This window comes from Pteropus medius, unplaced genomic scaffold (assembly GCF_902729225.1).
Source record: "Pteropus medius unplaced genomic scaffold, Ma_sr-lr_union100, whole genome shotgun sequence".
NCBI classification, from domain to species: domain Eukaryota; kingdom Metazoa; phylum Chordata; class Mammalia; order Chiroptera; family Pteropodidae; genus Pteropus; species Pteropus medius.
In genome coordinates this window covers 717260-732684 of record NW_024350923.1, presented here as the reverse complement: position 1 = coordinate 732684, position 15425 = coordinate 717260, and the positions used below count along the sequence as shown (strand labels likewise).

General features: G+C 66.1%; 1 protein-coding gene across 2 annotated transcripts in view; it reads left to right on the top strand.

The window, feature by feature from the left end:
- MOB2 (MOB kinase activator 2) overlaps positions 1–12771 on the top strand; it is a 47998-nt gene extending 35227 nt beyond the window's left edge. For both annotated transcript variants that reach the window (XM_039840356.1, XM_039840355.1), the window contains exons 2-5: positions 3628–3788; positions 4472–4565; positions 11131–11255; positions 11783–12771. In XM_039840356.1, coding sequence (XP_039696290.1) covers positions 3628–3788; positions 4472–4565; positions 11131–11255; positions 11783–12075 — 673 coding nt within the window. In that variant the 3' untranslated portion in view covers positions 12076–12771. The remainder of the gene's footprint in view (positions 1–3627; positions 3789–4471; positions 4566–11130; positions 11256–11782) is intronic.
- Positions 12772–15425: the final 2654 nt, after the last annotated feature.

The window sequence follows — 15425 nt, the reverse complement described above, 5'->3', positions numbered from 1 at the left end:
CTCCTCCCCCTCCTCCTCCGTGTGGGGCTGTCTCTCACACACGGCCACCTCCGTCCTCGCCCTGCCCTCAGGGTCTCCACGCTTCCCTTACGTCTCTCGGGCACCCCTCCCCGATCCACCTGTGTCCTTCTGGCGATGGCTGGAGCTGTCCCAGCATCCTCGGGGGGTCGAGGACACAGCAGGCTGAGCGGGACTCCAGGCGGAGTGGAGCACCCTCTGCCCTGCCCGTTCTCAGTGGGCACAGCCGGCCCTGCTCTGCGCCCAGGGACCACAGGCCCCTCGCCCAGCATAACTGGTGCCTCGAGGATTCATCCTGGTCCCTCAGCCTGGAAGTCCTTGTTGCTTCTTGGAGGGAGGGACCACCGAACCAGGGCCGGAGGGTCTCTGCGTCTGGGAACGCTCGCTCCCCTGCGCCGCGGGCAGGGTCGGTGTCTGGCACGCCGTGGTTCCCTCAGCTCCGGCCCCCCAGGCGCGCTCTGGGGCAGGTGGGGGCCTCCAGGGTGCGGCTCAGCTCCTGGGGCTCCTCTCTGACAGCCTGCAGACAGCACGGCCGCCCCCGCGGCACCTCCCGGGTGTGTCCCGCAGGCGTCACTTCTCATTGCCTTGCCCGGCACAGATGGGCCACATCTCTGTGCCAGGGTCACACTGAGCGACTGCAGGGTCCCACCAGGTGGAACTGTGACGTGGCGTGGGGCGGGGTCTGGTAGACAGGAAGTGTGCGTGCCCCTCGGCGATGGCAGTTCCTGCTGGTGTTCTGCCCATGGCCCCTCAGCCACTGCTCGCCAGCTGAGGGTGGCTTTGTGTGGTCACTCGTGTGTGGTCACTCGTGTACGGCCACCTGAGGGCCAGCGCTCATGTCTGCGAGTCACCAGGTAGCACGGCTCCCGACTGGCAAAGCGGGAAGGCGGGTCAAGCCACCGGCTGCGCAGCTGGGGCTCCCCGGGCACCCCACCCCACACATGCGACCAGCAGGCCGAGGCAGCGTGTGGCTGGCTGGCGGTGGCCTAGGCCAGGGTGCGCATAGCTCACAGGGGCGGGAGTCAGCGTTAGCCCGGCCCAGGCCGAGAGGCTGTCTGACAGGTGGACACAGTGCGTGACCGGAGCAGAGGCTGGCACAGGGTTCAGGGAGCATCCTGCGTGCTGGTCCCTCCTGCCTGGGCCGAGGGAACGGGGACCTTCCAGGCCAGTCCTGGCTTTCTGACAGGGTGACATATCTCTCAGTAGCAGAGACTCAGGGTCAGAGAGTGTCACGACCTGCCCGCTCACCCACTCCGAATGGTGCGTCTGAGGACATCACCGGAGCCCCCGGGTGTCCCCAGCCCCTCCTGTGTGCTCTGCCCTGGGGGAAGCTGGGAGCTTCCCTGTCCAGGGCCGAGGGACCGCACGGCCCTGAGCAGCTCGTGCGCACACGGCCTCCGGGAACAGCCCCATGGCACTGCAGGGCCCCCCAAAGTGCACAGTGTGTGCGTGTGGCATCCGTGCCTGCGCTCCAGTCCCAGCCCGGCCCGGCCAAGAGCCCGGGTTTGGGGCCTGTCCCGCCCATTCCCAGGACACCGCGGCCCTGCCTGGCACTAGTCACGCCCAGCACGGAGCCCAGAGGCCCAGCTCACGTCGCCTTTTAAGGCAATGGTGTGCTGGGAGAAGCCGGAGGGAAAACATTTTCCTGGCGTTCGGGGAGCATTTTTCCTTCCTGTTTCTCTTAAATAGGCCACCAGCAACTTTTCAAAACAGAACAGAAAAAGGACAAGGTCAGGGAGCTGCAGAGGTCGGTCACCTCTGTGGGACAGCCCCCACGGGAGCCTCGCCAAGGCTGCGGGCGGACTGCCGCAGAGGGTCCTTAGGGTAGCGACGTCCAGCTCGGTCGGCAGTGCATTTCCATTTGGGTAATGGGGACGGGGACAGAAGCCGGGAGCGAGCGAGTTTGCCTCTGCTGGTCTGCGGACCTCGACGGGGCGAGCCGGTGGGGCCCGGCCAGCACTGACCACAGCCCTCCCGGTTTGCAGGCGTCGGGGCCGAGGCGAGCAGCCCTCAGTGCGGCGGGCCCGACATCAGAGCTCGCTGGCCGGCCCTGCAGGGGTGCGCCCGCCGCCCCACAAGGCTGTCCTTCTGGCCTGTGACTCCAAGGCGGCCCACTGGGTGCTTTGTGCCCACCCTCAGTCACCCTCTGTCCAGGGGAAGGGGCCTTTTCTGGACGACCCCTCTCTGAGTGTCACCCAGGCAGCCTTTCCTGGACAGTGAGACTTCACGACGCTGTTGGTCTGCTGTTTGTTTTCACAAAGTCGTGGTGTTGGCCATTAAAGAATCCAGTTCACAGAGGAACCAAGGCCCTATGCTGTGATGTGAAGAATCTTCCCTTCTGGCCGTCCCCCAGGAACCCAGTTCTAAACATTAAAACGTCGGCAGCCTTGCTCCGCGCCAGCCCCCGGAGATGGGCGGGCGGAAGAGGTCCCAACACCCAACCTGGACGCTGGTGCTCCTCTGGGGGGTGCCTACGCCAGGGGCTCTTTGCTCCAAGGCACGTTCTGCCCGGGCGGGCCCCTGTGTATGACAGTGACCTGGACCAAACCCGCCCGGGCCCGCGTTCCCAGCTGGAGCTCTCGATCTTGGGCAGTTTTTCTTCTTGGGGGACACACCAGGCCTGCCTCGGCCACATGCCACCCCCGGTGCGACCTGGGGCAGCCCACGGGAGGCGGTTCTGGGGTGGCGGGGTCGCCCCCCTCGGGATGAGGCTGCTCACCGCACAGCTTTGGCTCCTGGTGTTTAGCTGCTCAGGTTCACAATGTTCGAACAGAACCACAGACGTTCAGAAGCGTGTTTCCATGAGTGTAAAAATAGCCACAACAGCCCTTCCGTGTTGAACGACAGCATATTTTTATGGAAAACAACTGTTTTCCTAAACAAGAAAAACACTTAGCGAGCAGTGGCTGTTACTGCAAATCTCTCTCGTCTGGCTCCCACCCTCCTGTCCCTGGAGACCCACACCGTGCACTGGGAGGGAGCGTGGGCCGGGGGACGGGTGTCGTGCGGCGGCCTGGAGCCAGGACGACGGGAGGCCTGGGTGGCGGGGCCTAAGGGGCATCGGCGCATGGTTGGTGCTCAGTTAAGTGCAGCCTTTGGGTCGTGCGCACGGGACACACGCACACCTGCCCGGTGGGACTCTGCTCAGTCTGCCGGTGATCCCCGTCTGTCCTGCTCGGCGGTCCTGCTTTGGTACCAGGCCCCAGGCGTAGGCCAAGCGGGCTGTAGGGCCACAGTGTCACACACAGGGGTGCCAACCAGTGGGGCCACCACCCAGCCTTCGCGGTCCCAGAGTTCCAGGTTTGGCCCTGTGAGACCAGGCCTCCGCTGGTGTCTCTGCACCTGCCGTCCCCCTCACAGTGGCAGCACGGCTCTGCCGGTTAGGACACAGGCCCCTGAGCATGGGGACAGCACGGACACAGGGCAGCCTTCTCCCTCGCCTGGCACCTGGCAGCTGGCGGGAGCAGAACCTTTTGAGGCATCTCCGGGAGACCCCCCTTGGTGTCCCATTGGCCTGGCAGGGACAGCTTCGCTCGTGTCCGGGGACCCGGCCGTGGCCCCCACGCCTGCGCTTCCCGTGCGGTGACCCATGCTCCCTTCTTTCCGCAGGAAGTCCAAAGCGAAGCCCAACGGGAAGAAGCCAGCGGCAGAGGAGAAGAAGGTGTACCTGGAGCCGGAGCACGCTCAGTCCAGGATCACCGACTGCGAGTTCAAGGAGCTGGTGGTGCTGCCCCGCGAGATCGACCTCAACGAGTGGCTGGCCAGCAACAGTGCGTGGGGCGGGCGGGGCCCCCTCCGTGCCCCCCAGTTCCTCGGGGATCCCCAGAGCTCCATTTGCGCAGGGCGTGCTGCCGCGTGGCCCGGGTCTGGGCTGTCCCCGTCAGCTGGAAGCGGAGGGGCGGGGTGGCCAGCCCTGCACGGGGGACTCGGTGCGGGTCCTGCCCGCTGTGGGGGCCAGGACGCCCGTGCCAGGGAGAGACTGTGATGGGGGTGTGGCTGTGAGGCCTGCAGCGCCACGGCTATGGGAAGGCCGTGGCCCGTGGACGGGGTAGCAGCCGTCACCCCACCCTCTGTGCAAGCCTGGGCTCAGGGCTCAGTGTGCCAGGGCTCAGACTTCCCTGGTGGCGGAGTCCCACAGGGAACTGGTTCGTTGAAGGGGGTGGGCTCTGGGAAGAGGCTAGAGCTGCTTTTGGTTTAGTGGGTGCCCAGGGGCACCCCGGACCCAGCTGGTGTTGGTAAGAGCGGGGCCCTGAGTTTGAGGGGCCCTGGCCTCTCACTGAGATGGGACGTGTGCCCCACCCTTCGTGCGAGGGCTGCAGGCAAGCACCCCAGGCCCATGCGGTGTGCCGGGCCTTCGTCTCCAGTCTGTGGAAGGTGGAGGCCGCCCCAGGGTTCGGGGACCGAGCACCGTTCCCCTGAGGTGGCGGTCACGCCTGGCCCTTCTCTCTTGCAGCCACGACGTTTTTCCACCATGTCAACCTGCAGTACAGCACCATCTCGGAGTTCTGCACGGGGGAGGCGTGCCAGACCATGGCCGTGTGCAACACGTAAGTGCTGCTTGGCTGGGGCCGGGCCCCGGGCGTGTGGGCAGCAGGGCCCATGGGCCTGCTGCGGCTCTGCCCTCTGCTCAGACTCCCTCGCACTATGTCCTGTGGGGTTTCCCGACCACGGGGCCTTCCTCAGCGGGGGCCTGCGCCCCTGGCGCCCTGGGAGACCCCCTCGGTGTCCCAGGGCCTCCAGAGAACAGGAAGCAGAGCTCAGCCGGGGAAGGGACTCTGGCCTCGTGGGTCCTGTAGGGGCGCAGAGCGCCGGGAGCCAGGCAGAGGCCACGAGGCTGTGTTCCTAGGGACAAGGCCGTCTCACCCGGACACACTGGCCGGCTTCCTAAGACAACAGAGCCCCGTGAATCTGCAGGTGCTTCCCTGCTCCAGCTACTTGTCCCCGAAGCCAAGGCTCTCCCTCAGAACTCCTGCTCTGCCGGGGGCGGGGGGGATGGGAGGAGGCCGCCTTGTTGGCTGCTTGCGTGGGGTTGGGGTGCCTTCTTGGTGGCCTCCGGCAGGCCTGCTCTTGGCCACTCCGCTCCGACAGCGGGTGCGTGTCCTCCATGAACAGCCATCCCCGAGGACCCTGGGCCCCTTAACAGTTTTGCAGCAGCTCCTGAGGGCAGCATGGGTAGGACACCGCGTGGCACAGGCTCGCCACCGGCTCGAGTAGCAAAAGCGCCGGAAGATGGATACACGCAGGCATAAGGCTGGGTGGCCGAGGAGTGGCACGGCACGGGAGCTCTCCGCTGGCTCCTCTTCGGGGTCAGAGGACGGACACAAGCGCGTGTGAACCGGGAGCCTCTGCTGGGTGACCACGTGTTCGTGTGTGCCGTCCTGACTGCACCCTGCCCAGGCGCTGCTGGCCAAGCTTCCTTGACCCAGCTCGGACCCAGAAGCGGAGCTCTGCGCCCGCAGAAAGCCGCCTGAAACCCTCGGCACTGCAGATGACACAGTGCCCCCTCGGCCCTCCGCCCCTGGGCCGGCTCTCATGGCCCCAACGGGTCACAGTTCAGGGCTGCGTCACGTGGGAGCAAGTGCAGACGACAGCAGCTGTCTATTCCTTATCGGTCTAGGAAGAGCCACTGACGGAACGCTGAGGTGTCACGTGCGTCCCCAGCTGGCCACCGTGAGGCATGGCCCAGGGGAGCACGGGACAGTGCAGGGCGAGCAGCGTAGGGAGCAAGCTCGCGGTGCGCCGGGGCAGGACGCCCACGTGGGGCAGAGCAGAGCCAACGGGACGGCATGGCCGCGGCGGGCGGTGGGGAGTTGGGCTCGCCCGCCGCTCTGCTCCTGCACGCCCGCGGGGTCAGCGTGTCTGGGGAGGCTCCTTGAAAGGGCATGAACTTGGTGCAGGGCTGCCCTGCGTGTGACCCCGACTCTGCCGAGTGCCACTCGTGGGTCTGGGGAACTTGAACCCCCTGCCGGTTCTGATCTGTAACTGCCTTCATGGAGCTGTCGTGATGAACTGGCGTGCATGTGATGCCCCCGGGGACTCCTGCGAGGTCACAGCGTGGAAGCTCACGCTTTGTTTCAGAGAAGGGAGGTTTGTCAGAGGTCCACGGAGCCCCTTGCTGTCCCCGGACCAGCACGTCCACAGGAAGTGGGGCCGAGGCCTATTTCCACTCCCCAGTGTCTGCAGGACAAACCAGTGGGTAACGTTGGCGTCTCTGAAGGGGAGGAGAAAAGGCCATGCTGAGAACATACTGGAAGGAATCACGTCTGCACACTTTCCAAGTTGGTCAGAGATGAGCCCACAGGTCCAAGAAGCCACGTGAACTCGGCGAGGACCATCGAGTCCACGCGCAGACTGAGGAGGGGAGACCTTGGTGGCGGAGCCTGTGCGGGTGCCGCGCGTGGCTCCCGGGACAGGCCTCGGGGCCGGAGGGGGGCAGTGGCCGCTGCAGAGCCCGGCACCCGGCGAAGTAGAGCTGTGGCTCGGATGAAGAACCACCAGGAGCCGGCAGACCCGCTCCGAAGGGACTGTGACGGGGAGTCGCAGCCAGGAGACGTGGGACTCACGGGGGGAGCAGCGGACACGGAGAGCGCCACACCGCTCCCCTCCCCTCCCCTCGAGTTCTCCAGAGTGTGTCTGCTGGGGGAGCAGAAGGTGGCTTCAGTGTGTGCAGATGGGGGACACCCGGGGACCCGTGGGCATTGGCCTCGTGCGTTGCAGTCGACGCGGCATTGTGCGCTGACACCGCAGGGGAGCTGAGGGCGTGTCGTGGGACCCTTTGAGCAGCCTCTCAAAACGTGGAAGTGGTGTGGTCGGATCGTAATAGGTGCGTTAGGAAATGCATTTCCCTTTACGGAGGCTCGAGAGGAAATGGCGAAAACCGAAGGGAACACGTCGTGCGCAAGCCGCGGCGAACGGAACGGAGCAGCAGCCGCAGTCCACGGCGCTGGCGGAGACGCGCCGGTCAGCAGGGGGCACAGGCGGGGTTTACCGGTCAAGTTGCCAGCCGTGAGCGCGGCCACGTGGGTTAAAGGTAAGGGATGAAGACGAGGTACCAGCAAAACACTGATCAGAACAAAGGCCACGTGGCTGTAACGAACACCGGACGAAGCGGACTTCGTGCTGAGGGCGATTCCGAGGCACGAGGAAGAGCGCCTGCTCACAGAAGTGTCGACCTCGAATGCGCACGCACAGAACAGCACAGCTTTACGCAGAACAGACGGACAGAACCGAACAGAGGAGACAGAAATCACGTAGCTGAAGATTCCAGAACGCCCCTGTCGAAAACGGGGAACTAGTAGAGAAAAGTCGGCGAGGATGTAGACTCGGCACCACCGCCCGCCGATGGAGTCGGGGACACCCGAGGACACTGCGCCCTCAGCGGCGAAGTGGGTGTCCTTTCACGTCACCCACTGGACTGCAGCCTGGCTCCCGAAGCCGCCTTTGATGCACTTGGAAGAGTCAGAGTCACACAGAGTGAGTCGTGGGGCCGTGATGGGCTTGAACTAGAAATCGATGCTGAAAAGGTATTAGGACGTTCCCCAACATTTGGAAACGACACACTTCTAGATAACCCGTGGGCCCGAGAGGAAGTCGCGAGGGAAATCAGAAGGTTTTAGACTGAGCACAGATGAAGATGCAGCGTGAGTGGTTTGTGGGATGCAGCTGAAGTGACACACGGGGGACTTTACGGGATCAAATGCTTATTTTAGAAGAAAGCTCTCAGGGCAGTAATCTGAGCTTCCGTGTTAGGCACCTGGAAACAGAACGAAACAAACTCAACTCGAGCAGAGGAAAAGTAAGGGCACGAATCACTGAAACTGGTTTCTGAAAACAATAGGGAAAATTCGTGAAACTCAAAGCTCGTTCCTGAAAAGATCAGTCCGATCAGTAGATCTTTAGCACAGTCGACAAAGGTAAGAGGAGGAACAGGTCATCAGCATGAGGAACGAAAGTGGAAGCCACCCTAGACCCAGCACGTGCTAACGAGGACGATGAAGAAACACTATACGAAATACCGCGTACGTGAACTCGACAGCTCGAAATAAACCAATTTCTTGGAAAGCACAAGCGGTCACAGTTCACCAAAGACCGGTGCTGCGGGAAGGCAGGGAAAAGGAGTAAAAGGCATCTAAGTTATTACAGAAGACGTAGAATTGTGTCTTTTTACACGAAACACGACAATCCGTATAGAGAATCCATTGATTCTAGCAAAAACTGACTAAACTTAGCAAGGCCATCAGCGCACGGCAGCCCGCCGCAGTGCTGCGCGTGTGAACGACTCCGCCACCTTCCGGAGGAGCAGACGGGACAGCGGAGGTGCCGGGCACGGGGCTGGGCGGTGCGGGTTGTGCACGCCGGAAGCCACGGCCGGCTGAGCAGCACCAGGGCCACCCGCTCGTGGGTCGGCGGCTCCACCTCGGAGCGCACAGCCACACGGGCTGCTCGCTCAGGACGGTCTCGGCCACCCCCGCGGCGTTGGCGCGGGCACGGACCGGCGGGGTCTACGGTGCCCGTGCGAGGGCCGTCGCCAGGGTTCTGGGACGGCACCATGCAGTGGGAGGGGTCCCACCGCTCAGTTGTAAGCTGGCTGCGAAGTCACCGTGCCGAAGACGGTGTGCTGCTGGCAAAGGGACACAGCGATGGCCGGAGCGGGTACAGCCCCGAAGCACGCGCCCCGTGCGTGCCAACAGACGCAGCAGGGACTCGGCAGAGAGAGGGTCACCCTTCCAGCCACCGTGGTTGGAGAAACAGGTCACCCGTGTGCCAAGACAAGCAAGTCTTGACCTAGAGCTGGCGCCTGTGCTATGGCGAGACCACCAGACCTGTGGAAGGCGGCGAGGAGGGCTCCTGGTGGTGACACGGGCACCGTCCGCGGGCGGAGAGTCGCTGCACTGGGCTCCGTGGGCTGGCAGGCCTGGCCCGGAGACACAGTTCGGTGGACGAGGCGAACTGCAGGCCGGTCCACGTCCCGGAAGGGACGAGCGCCGTGTGGGAGGGTCTCTCGCAGCCCGGCAGGCAGAGGCCTCGGACAGAGCCCTGAGGACGAGGACGAGGACGGGAGGAGGCAGGTGGCCCGAAGGCTCACCCCGGGCGCGGGGAGAAGCGGGCAGAGAGCGTGCCAGCGGGACGCTTGGCGGCTCCTTACCGAGCGAAGCGCTCACCTGCCGTGGGTGCGGGGCCCACCCCAGACGTGCACCCCCCGAACGAGGGCCGTGCACCACAGAAGCCTGCCGCGGTGATGGCAGCAGCCCGGCCCAACCGCCCCGAACTGGGACGACCCAGCCGCCCGAGCCCGTGCGCCTGGACAGGGCGGTGCTCCCAGGCAGGACGGAGGGACCGTGGATCCACGCAGCACCGCCTGGCCAGAGGGCAGAGCCCGCTCAGACGGCGTGCCGCCTTCCCCAGGGACCGGCGTGGGAGGCTGTGGCGGGGGGGCAGTGCAAGCCACGCCTGCTTGTGCGTGTGGACCTGGGCGTGGGCTGACGTGCACGCGCGCCCAGATCACACGGCTTCGCTGTGCGGCGAGTTACAGTGACCGCGAGAGGAACATCGAAGGCAGCGTTAGTCTTTCCAACGGATGAGACCATCCAGCGTCCCTCAGGAGCTGCCCTCAGGCCTCGCGTCACGGAGACGCGTGTCCCAGTTTGTGCCGCACCTACTTTCCTGAGACTCTGGCACCTGTGGTGGAGCACCCCACCCCTCGGGGGGAGCGTCCTCGGGCCCCAGTGGCAGTCAGGCCTGTGTCCCCTTGTCCTAAGTGGAGGCCTGCCTGTGACTGGGCTGTGCTTCTCTAGTCCTCTGGCCTGGCCCCAGGGCTGGTGGACGCCGGGCGCAGGGGAGCACTGGATTCCTGCTAGAGGGGGGTGCTGGCACGTCGCGGGTGGCAGAGTTGTTCCCGGGTCACTTGGCTGGGGTCCGGCGGGCTGTGAGAAATGGGGAGCCCTGCTGTCCCGGCGACAGGCCTGGCAGGGTAGCAGGAGTGGGTGAGTCTTAGCGGCTGTCACCCAGGGGTGCTCGGTGAGCTCAGGAATTCAGGGCAGCTTACTTGGAACCAACCTAGGGTCTCAGCCTGGGCAGGGTGGGGTGTCGAGGTGGGGGCATTTGTCATCTGAGCCGGTTCTCAGACCAAGTCGAGTCACCTACGTGGGGGCAGGGGCACGTCCGGCAGCGGGAGGAGTCTGTGGGAAGCCCGGTGCCGAAGGCTGTCTGGCATCTGGCTGGGGGAAGGGTCGATGGCATTGGGGTCCAGGCCGCAGAAGCGGGTGCTCGGTCACTCAGAGGTGCAGCGCCATGTCTGTGTGGGCCACATCGGTGAGCAGAGAGGCACCCGGTCCAGCCCCTGGTGAGCTGTCCCGCAGCAGCAGGGCGGCCTGCTGGGGACACGGGCAGGGGTGATGGCGGCAGCGCGGTGCGGGCTCACCAGTTTGTGTGCGTCCCCTGGGGTGGAGGGCGTGAGGCTGGAGGGCGGCTTGCATCTGTGTGAGCTAGAAGACTCGCTTGGTTTCACGGCTGGACCGAAACTGCGAGAGGGCCACCTAGGGTGTCCACGTTCCCAAATGCTCTAGCCCACTGTCACCTGAGGGTCGGGTCCCCAGGTCCCTGTCTCCCAAGGCCACTTGTCCCACCAGGCTCCTGGAGAGGATCTGGCTTCTCCAGGCGGGGGCTGGGCTGCTACCAGGGACGGAAGCCTGGCTGACAGGACGTGGCTGTCCCTCCCCAGGCGGCGGGAGGGCTGGGCACAGCCGTGAGGGACCCCCCGCCCCCACAGTGCCTTCTATATGACAGAACACGTTTCTGTGGAGGCAAGAGCATGAAGCCACATGGCAGGATGTGCAGCTGGCCGCTGGCTGTGCTGTGCAGGTGCGCACACACATCTTCCTCCCCGGACGCTGCTGCAGTCGGTGCACGTGGACCCCTTGTCACACGCAGCTACTGGTCGCCACAGTTCTTTCCCCAGGGGCCCTGGAACAGAAGCCTGGGCACCTGCCACACCTCTGCCACTGGTGGCCACCCCTGCAGTGCCACCTCCTGACTGCAGCAGGCTCCGCACCCCCAGGGCCAGGGAGCCCGTGTGGCTGGGGCTGACGCTGGGACTGGCCTTTGTCCCCACAGACAGTACTACTGGTATGACGAGAGGGGTAAGAAGGTCAAGTGCACAGCCCCCCAGTACGTCGACTTTGTCATGAGCTCCGTGCAGAAGCTGGTGACTGACGAGGACGTGTTCCCTACTAAATACGGTATGTGTTTCCCGGCAATGTCCCCTCCGTGGCCGCAGCTGAGGAGTGGGCAACCCCGTGACCTGGGCTGCAGAGCAAGGCCGATGCCTTCTGGCAGAGGCCCCCCCAGCCTTGGCCAACAACCCCCCACCCCCACCCCGGCTCTGGGACCTGCGGGCTGACGAGCGGTCCCCGTGGCTGTGTGGCAGCCTGGACAGGGCCTGGCGGGGGCAGGGGTGCCCTTGCGCCTCCTCTGTGGCCAAGGCCACGCAGAGCGCCCTCCGGCACCCACCAGGGAGGCGTGTGTGGCCATGGGCCACGTCCAGGTTTGGGCGGCGTGGGGTGGGGTCTCAGGCCCCAGGACAACGGTGGCCAGCACTGCTTGGAGAGCGCCCACCCTCTGTGCCCTGGTGACACGTCACTTGAGTTTCTGCAGGGGGCTGCAGGGCGGGGGTGGCCGGTAGGCTCCGCAGAAAGCGGGGCCTGGTGGCGGGAACCCCACACGGCGGGCGCCCAGGGCAGGGTGACGCCCGGCCTTGTCCCCGCAGGCCGAGAGTTCCCCAGCTCCTTCGAGTCCCTGGTGAAGAAGATCTGCAGGTACCTGTTCCACGTGCTGGCGCACATCTACTCGTCGCACTTCCGCGAGACCCTGGCGCTCGAGCTGCACGGACACTTGAACACGCTCTACGTCCACTTCATCCTCTTCGCCAGGGAGTTCAGCCTGCTGGACCCCAAAGAGACCGCCGTCATGGACGACCTCACGGAGGCGCTGTGTGCCGGCGGGGCCCGCGGCGGGGGCGGCGGGGGCCCGGGGGCCCAGAACCACGTGAAGGAGAGGTGAGCCGCGCGGCCGGCAGGCGTGCACGTGTGCGGAGATGGCACGTGTGCCTGGGTGTGTGCCCGTGTGCGCACGCGTGCCGGGCACGCTCGCGGGAGGTCAGAGGGGACGCCGCCCCCGGGCCGGGCCGCGCGGAGTGTGGGCCCAGACGCCAGCGGGCGCCCGCCCGGCCCCGCCGCCGTCCTGCCGGCTGGACGAGCGCCGCGTGTCAGGAAGCACCTTGGACTCCTCCGCTCACTCAGCACACACTCACCAGACTGCTGTGTCCCCTCTGCGGGCTCCCCCACCTGCGGGCCTCTGTGCGGCCGTGCCCCGCCTCCCCCGGGGGCGCCGCCCTGTCGAGAGAAGCCACGTGGGGGGGGCGTGGGCTGCGCCCCTCGGGGGCCACTTTGTCTGCTTGTTTCGGGGGTGGGTTCTCGTGGAGACTGCGCCGGCCCCCCCCTCGCTTTCCCAGCTTTGCCTGGATCCTGGCTGTTGGTGGCTCAGCGTGGGTGGGAAGCGGGACCAGTGGTGTCCTGTAGGGGCCCTGGGCCTGGATCCCCCTTCCCCCCGCCCCCGCTGCCCAGGAGGGGTCCCTGGACCAGCTGGGCTGAGGACCGAGGTGCCTGGGCGGGGGGCCTGGGCGGCCATCGGCAGAAGGCAGGGCATCGCTGCTCTGCTCGCCTGTTCGGTCGTAATAAAAAGAATTCTCTCAGGTCACGTCTGTGTGTCCTCGGAGTCTTGATGACTTGTGCTGAGGGTGGCCGGGCCACGCAGCCCGGTCTGTTTTCCTGTTCGTGCACGCCAGCCCCAGGGGTCCCCGCATATCTCCTGGGGGTGTGGGGCTCTCACTGCCCTTTCTGCCAGGGTGGCCCCAGGCTCTCACGGCTACCTGCGTCCACAGCAGGCCCACAGGAAGCTGGGGGCGGGAGGGCACACCCTGTGTCCGAGTCTCTGGGGAGCCTGGACTCTCCCTGTTCCGTGTCCTCCCCGTGCAGGTGGCAGGGACCCTAGAGTGTGGGCAGGAGTTGGGGAGGACGCTTCCCAGCCAGCCTGGCATGACGGCCGCACTGCAGGGCCCGCCCTGGCCGAGGCTCCAGGGCCCAAGGGGTGGGCATTCAGGGGGGCTCGGGAGAGGGTGCATGCGTACCGTGGGGGCAGAGCTTGGGGACACACCGGGATGGGGGTGGCATAAACTGAACTCCCGAGCTTGTCCAGGCCCCGTGTGCAGAGAAGAGGGGCTCTGGCAGGCCCTACCGCCCCCCCCATCTGACGTCACACCAGGTGACGGGACAGCCCTCTCTGGTTGGTGATTTCCGTCGTGCTCAGCCCCGCCCGCCCCTTCAGTGGTGGGGCCCCGGGGCCCTGGTCTCTGTCTCCCGGCCCGCCGGGGCTCCTGTGCTGGCTGTCATCCCTGGGGTGTTGCGTTCCCGGCCCTCCTCACAGCCGCCTGGCCCTCAAGCTGGGCAGCCGCGCCGCGCGCCTGTGGCCCGCAGAGCCCTTGGCTCTCTGGCGCCCTCCTGGCCCTGGGCCAAGCCGCGGACCGGAGCACCCACCTGTCAGCAGCCTTCTCTTGCCCCTGAGGGCTGCCCTCGCATGACAGCCCTGGGGCTCCCCGGAACACCCAGCTGCCCCGGGGCGCCCCGCCCTCACAGCCTGGCTCCCGCGTCCCCGTGGGTCTCCGCCCGCACCGAGCACCGCCAACGCCAGCCGCATAGCACCGGGGTGATTCAGAGCTCTGGCGCTTGAGCCAGCTTTGACTCAGTCTGACGGTGGACGTCAGAGTCGTTTGAATGTGCCTTTAGCGGACACTGTTCTGGAAGGTTCTGCTCATACCTCCCACTGAACTTTTGCACGCTCGGCACTCCTGGGCAAATGCTCCTCTTCCTGCATGAAGTTCCTGGGCCCCGCTCTTCCCCTGAGGCCCCACTGCCTGGGGCTCGTGTCTCTGTCCCCGCCCGTCAGGAGCTCAGGCGAGCTGGAGCGGCCTTCCCCGTCCTGTCCGCCAAGTCACTGGACGCATCTGGCAGCACCCAGGTTCCATCCCTGCCCAGCTGGGAGGCCTCGCCAGCCCCCTCAGCCCTGGCCTCACAGCAAGCCCGGGAGATGTCGGCCCCCACAGCCTACTCCCTGCAGGTGCCTCCGGAAGGGGGGTGCTGCTGGCCGACCTGTGTGCAGCCCACCGCCCACTGCTGCCCACACCCTGCAGCCAAGAGCTCTGTGGCCAGCCGGCGGGGACACAGCTCTTCCTGGGCCATGCCCGGACTGGACACCACCTTCGAGTCACCCCGCCCTAGGGACACAGCTCTTCCTGGGCCACCCTCAGCCTGGACGCCACCTTTGGGTCACCCCGCCCTATCTGCCACGCCCTCCTGGGCTGCACGAGCCCTCTCCCCCACGTCTCCCCACTTCTCTACACACGGACCCCTTAAATAGAGGTCTCAGGATTTGACTGTGGTGCTGAGCGTGCACACTGAAGGCAGAGACCTGCCCTGGCCCAGGGCACCAGGCGGGCCCTCTTGGGAGAAGGCGGGGGAGGGGCGGGGCCAAGCTCCAGGAAGGGGTGCAGGGTCCGGGTCCCAGTCGAGGCCTGCAGGGAGCCTGGCCCGGCTGCTGGCTGGAGGCCTGTGCGGGGCGGGGTGCCAGCCGGATGCGGTTTATGGCTCAAGCTGCTGGATGGAGCCCGAGACAGAACACGTGTGTGGGAGCCATCTCCGCGAGCGGCCACGGGACGCACTTGGTCGCGTCGGTCTGACTTGGGGAGGGGCCGTGGGGTTGTGGGCATGTGGAGGCACAGGCACTGCACTGGTCATCGTGCCCTGCACCGGGAGGGGCCGGCGGCCAGGCCAGGACGAGCACGGATGTTCGGGTCGCCTCCTGCTGCAGCCGCGTCTGTGCCTCCCGGTGTGCTCCCGCCAGCGGCCTGGCCCTCTCGGGCCGTCAGAGGAGCCTCTGGCGTGTGCACCGCGTCCCGGCCGGCACGGAGAGGCGGCTCTGCCGGCAGCGGGGCCCGGTGCTGAGGGCCCAGCCTGAGGCGTGCAGACTCACTCAGGCGGGGTCCCAGCCGTGCCCGGACAGCCCGTCACTTGCCTGCCCTGGCCTGGTTCACCCAGCTCTGCTGGCTCTGCCCACGGGCAGAGGAACAGCCTCCCCGAAGATGTCCATGTCCTAAACCCTGGGACCTGTGACCATGTCACCTTCCCTAGCAAAGGGGAGCTAAAGCTGCTGAAGAAATGAAGGTGGCCCATCCGCCGAACCTGAGACAGAGCCTGTCCCCATGGCGGTCACGTCATCGCAGGGGGAGGGAGGCGGGACAGGGTGAGCCGGGAGGCAGAGGCTGGAAAAGGAAGCGGGGAGAGTCCCCCTCAAGCCTC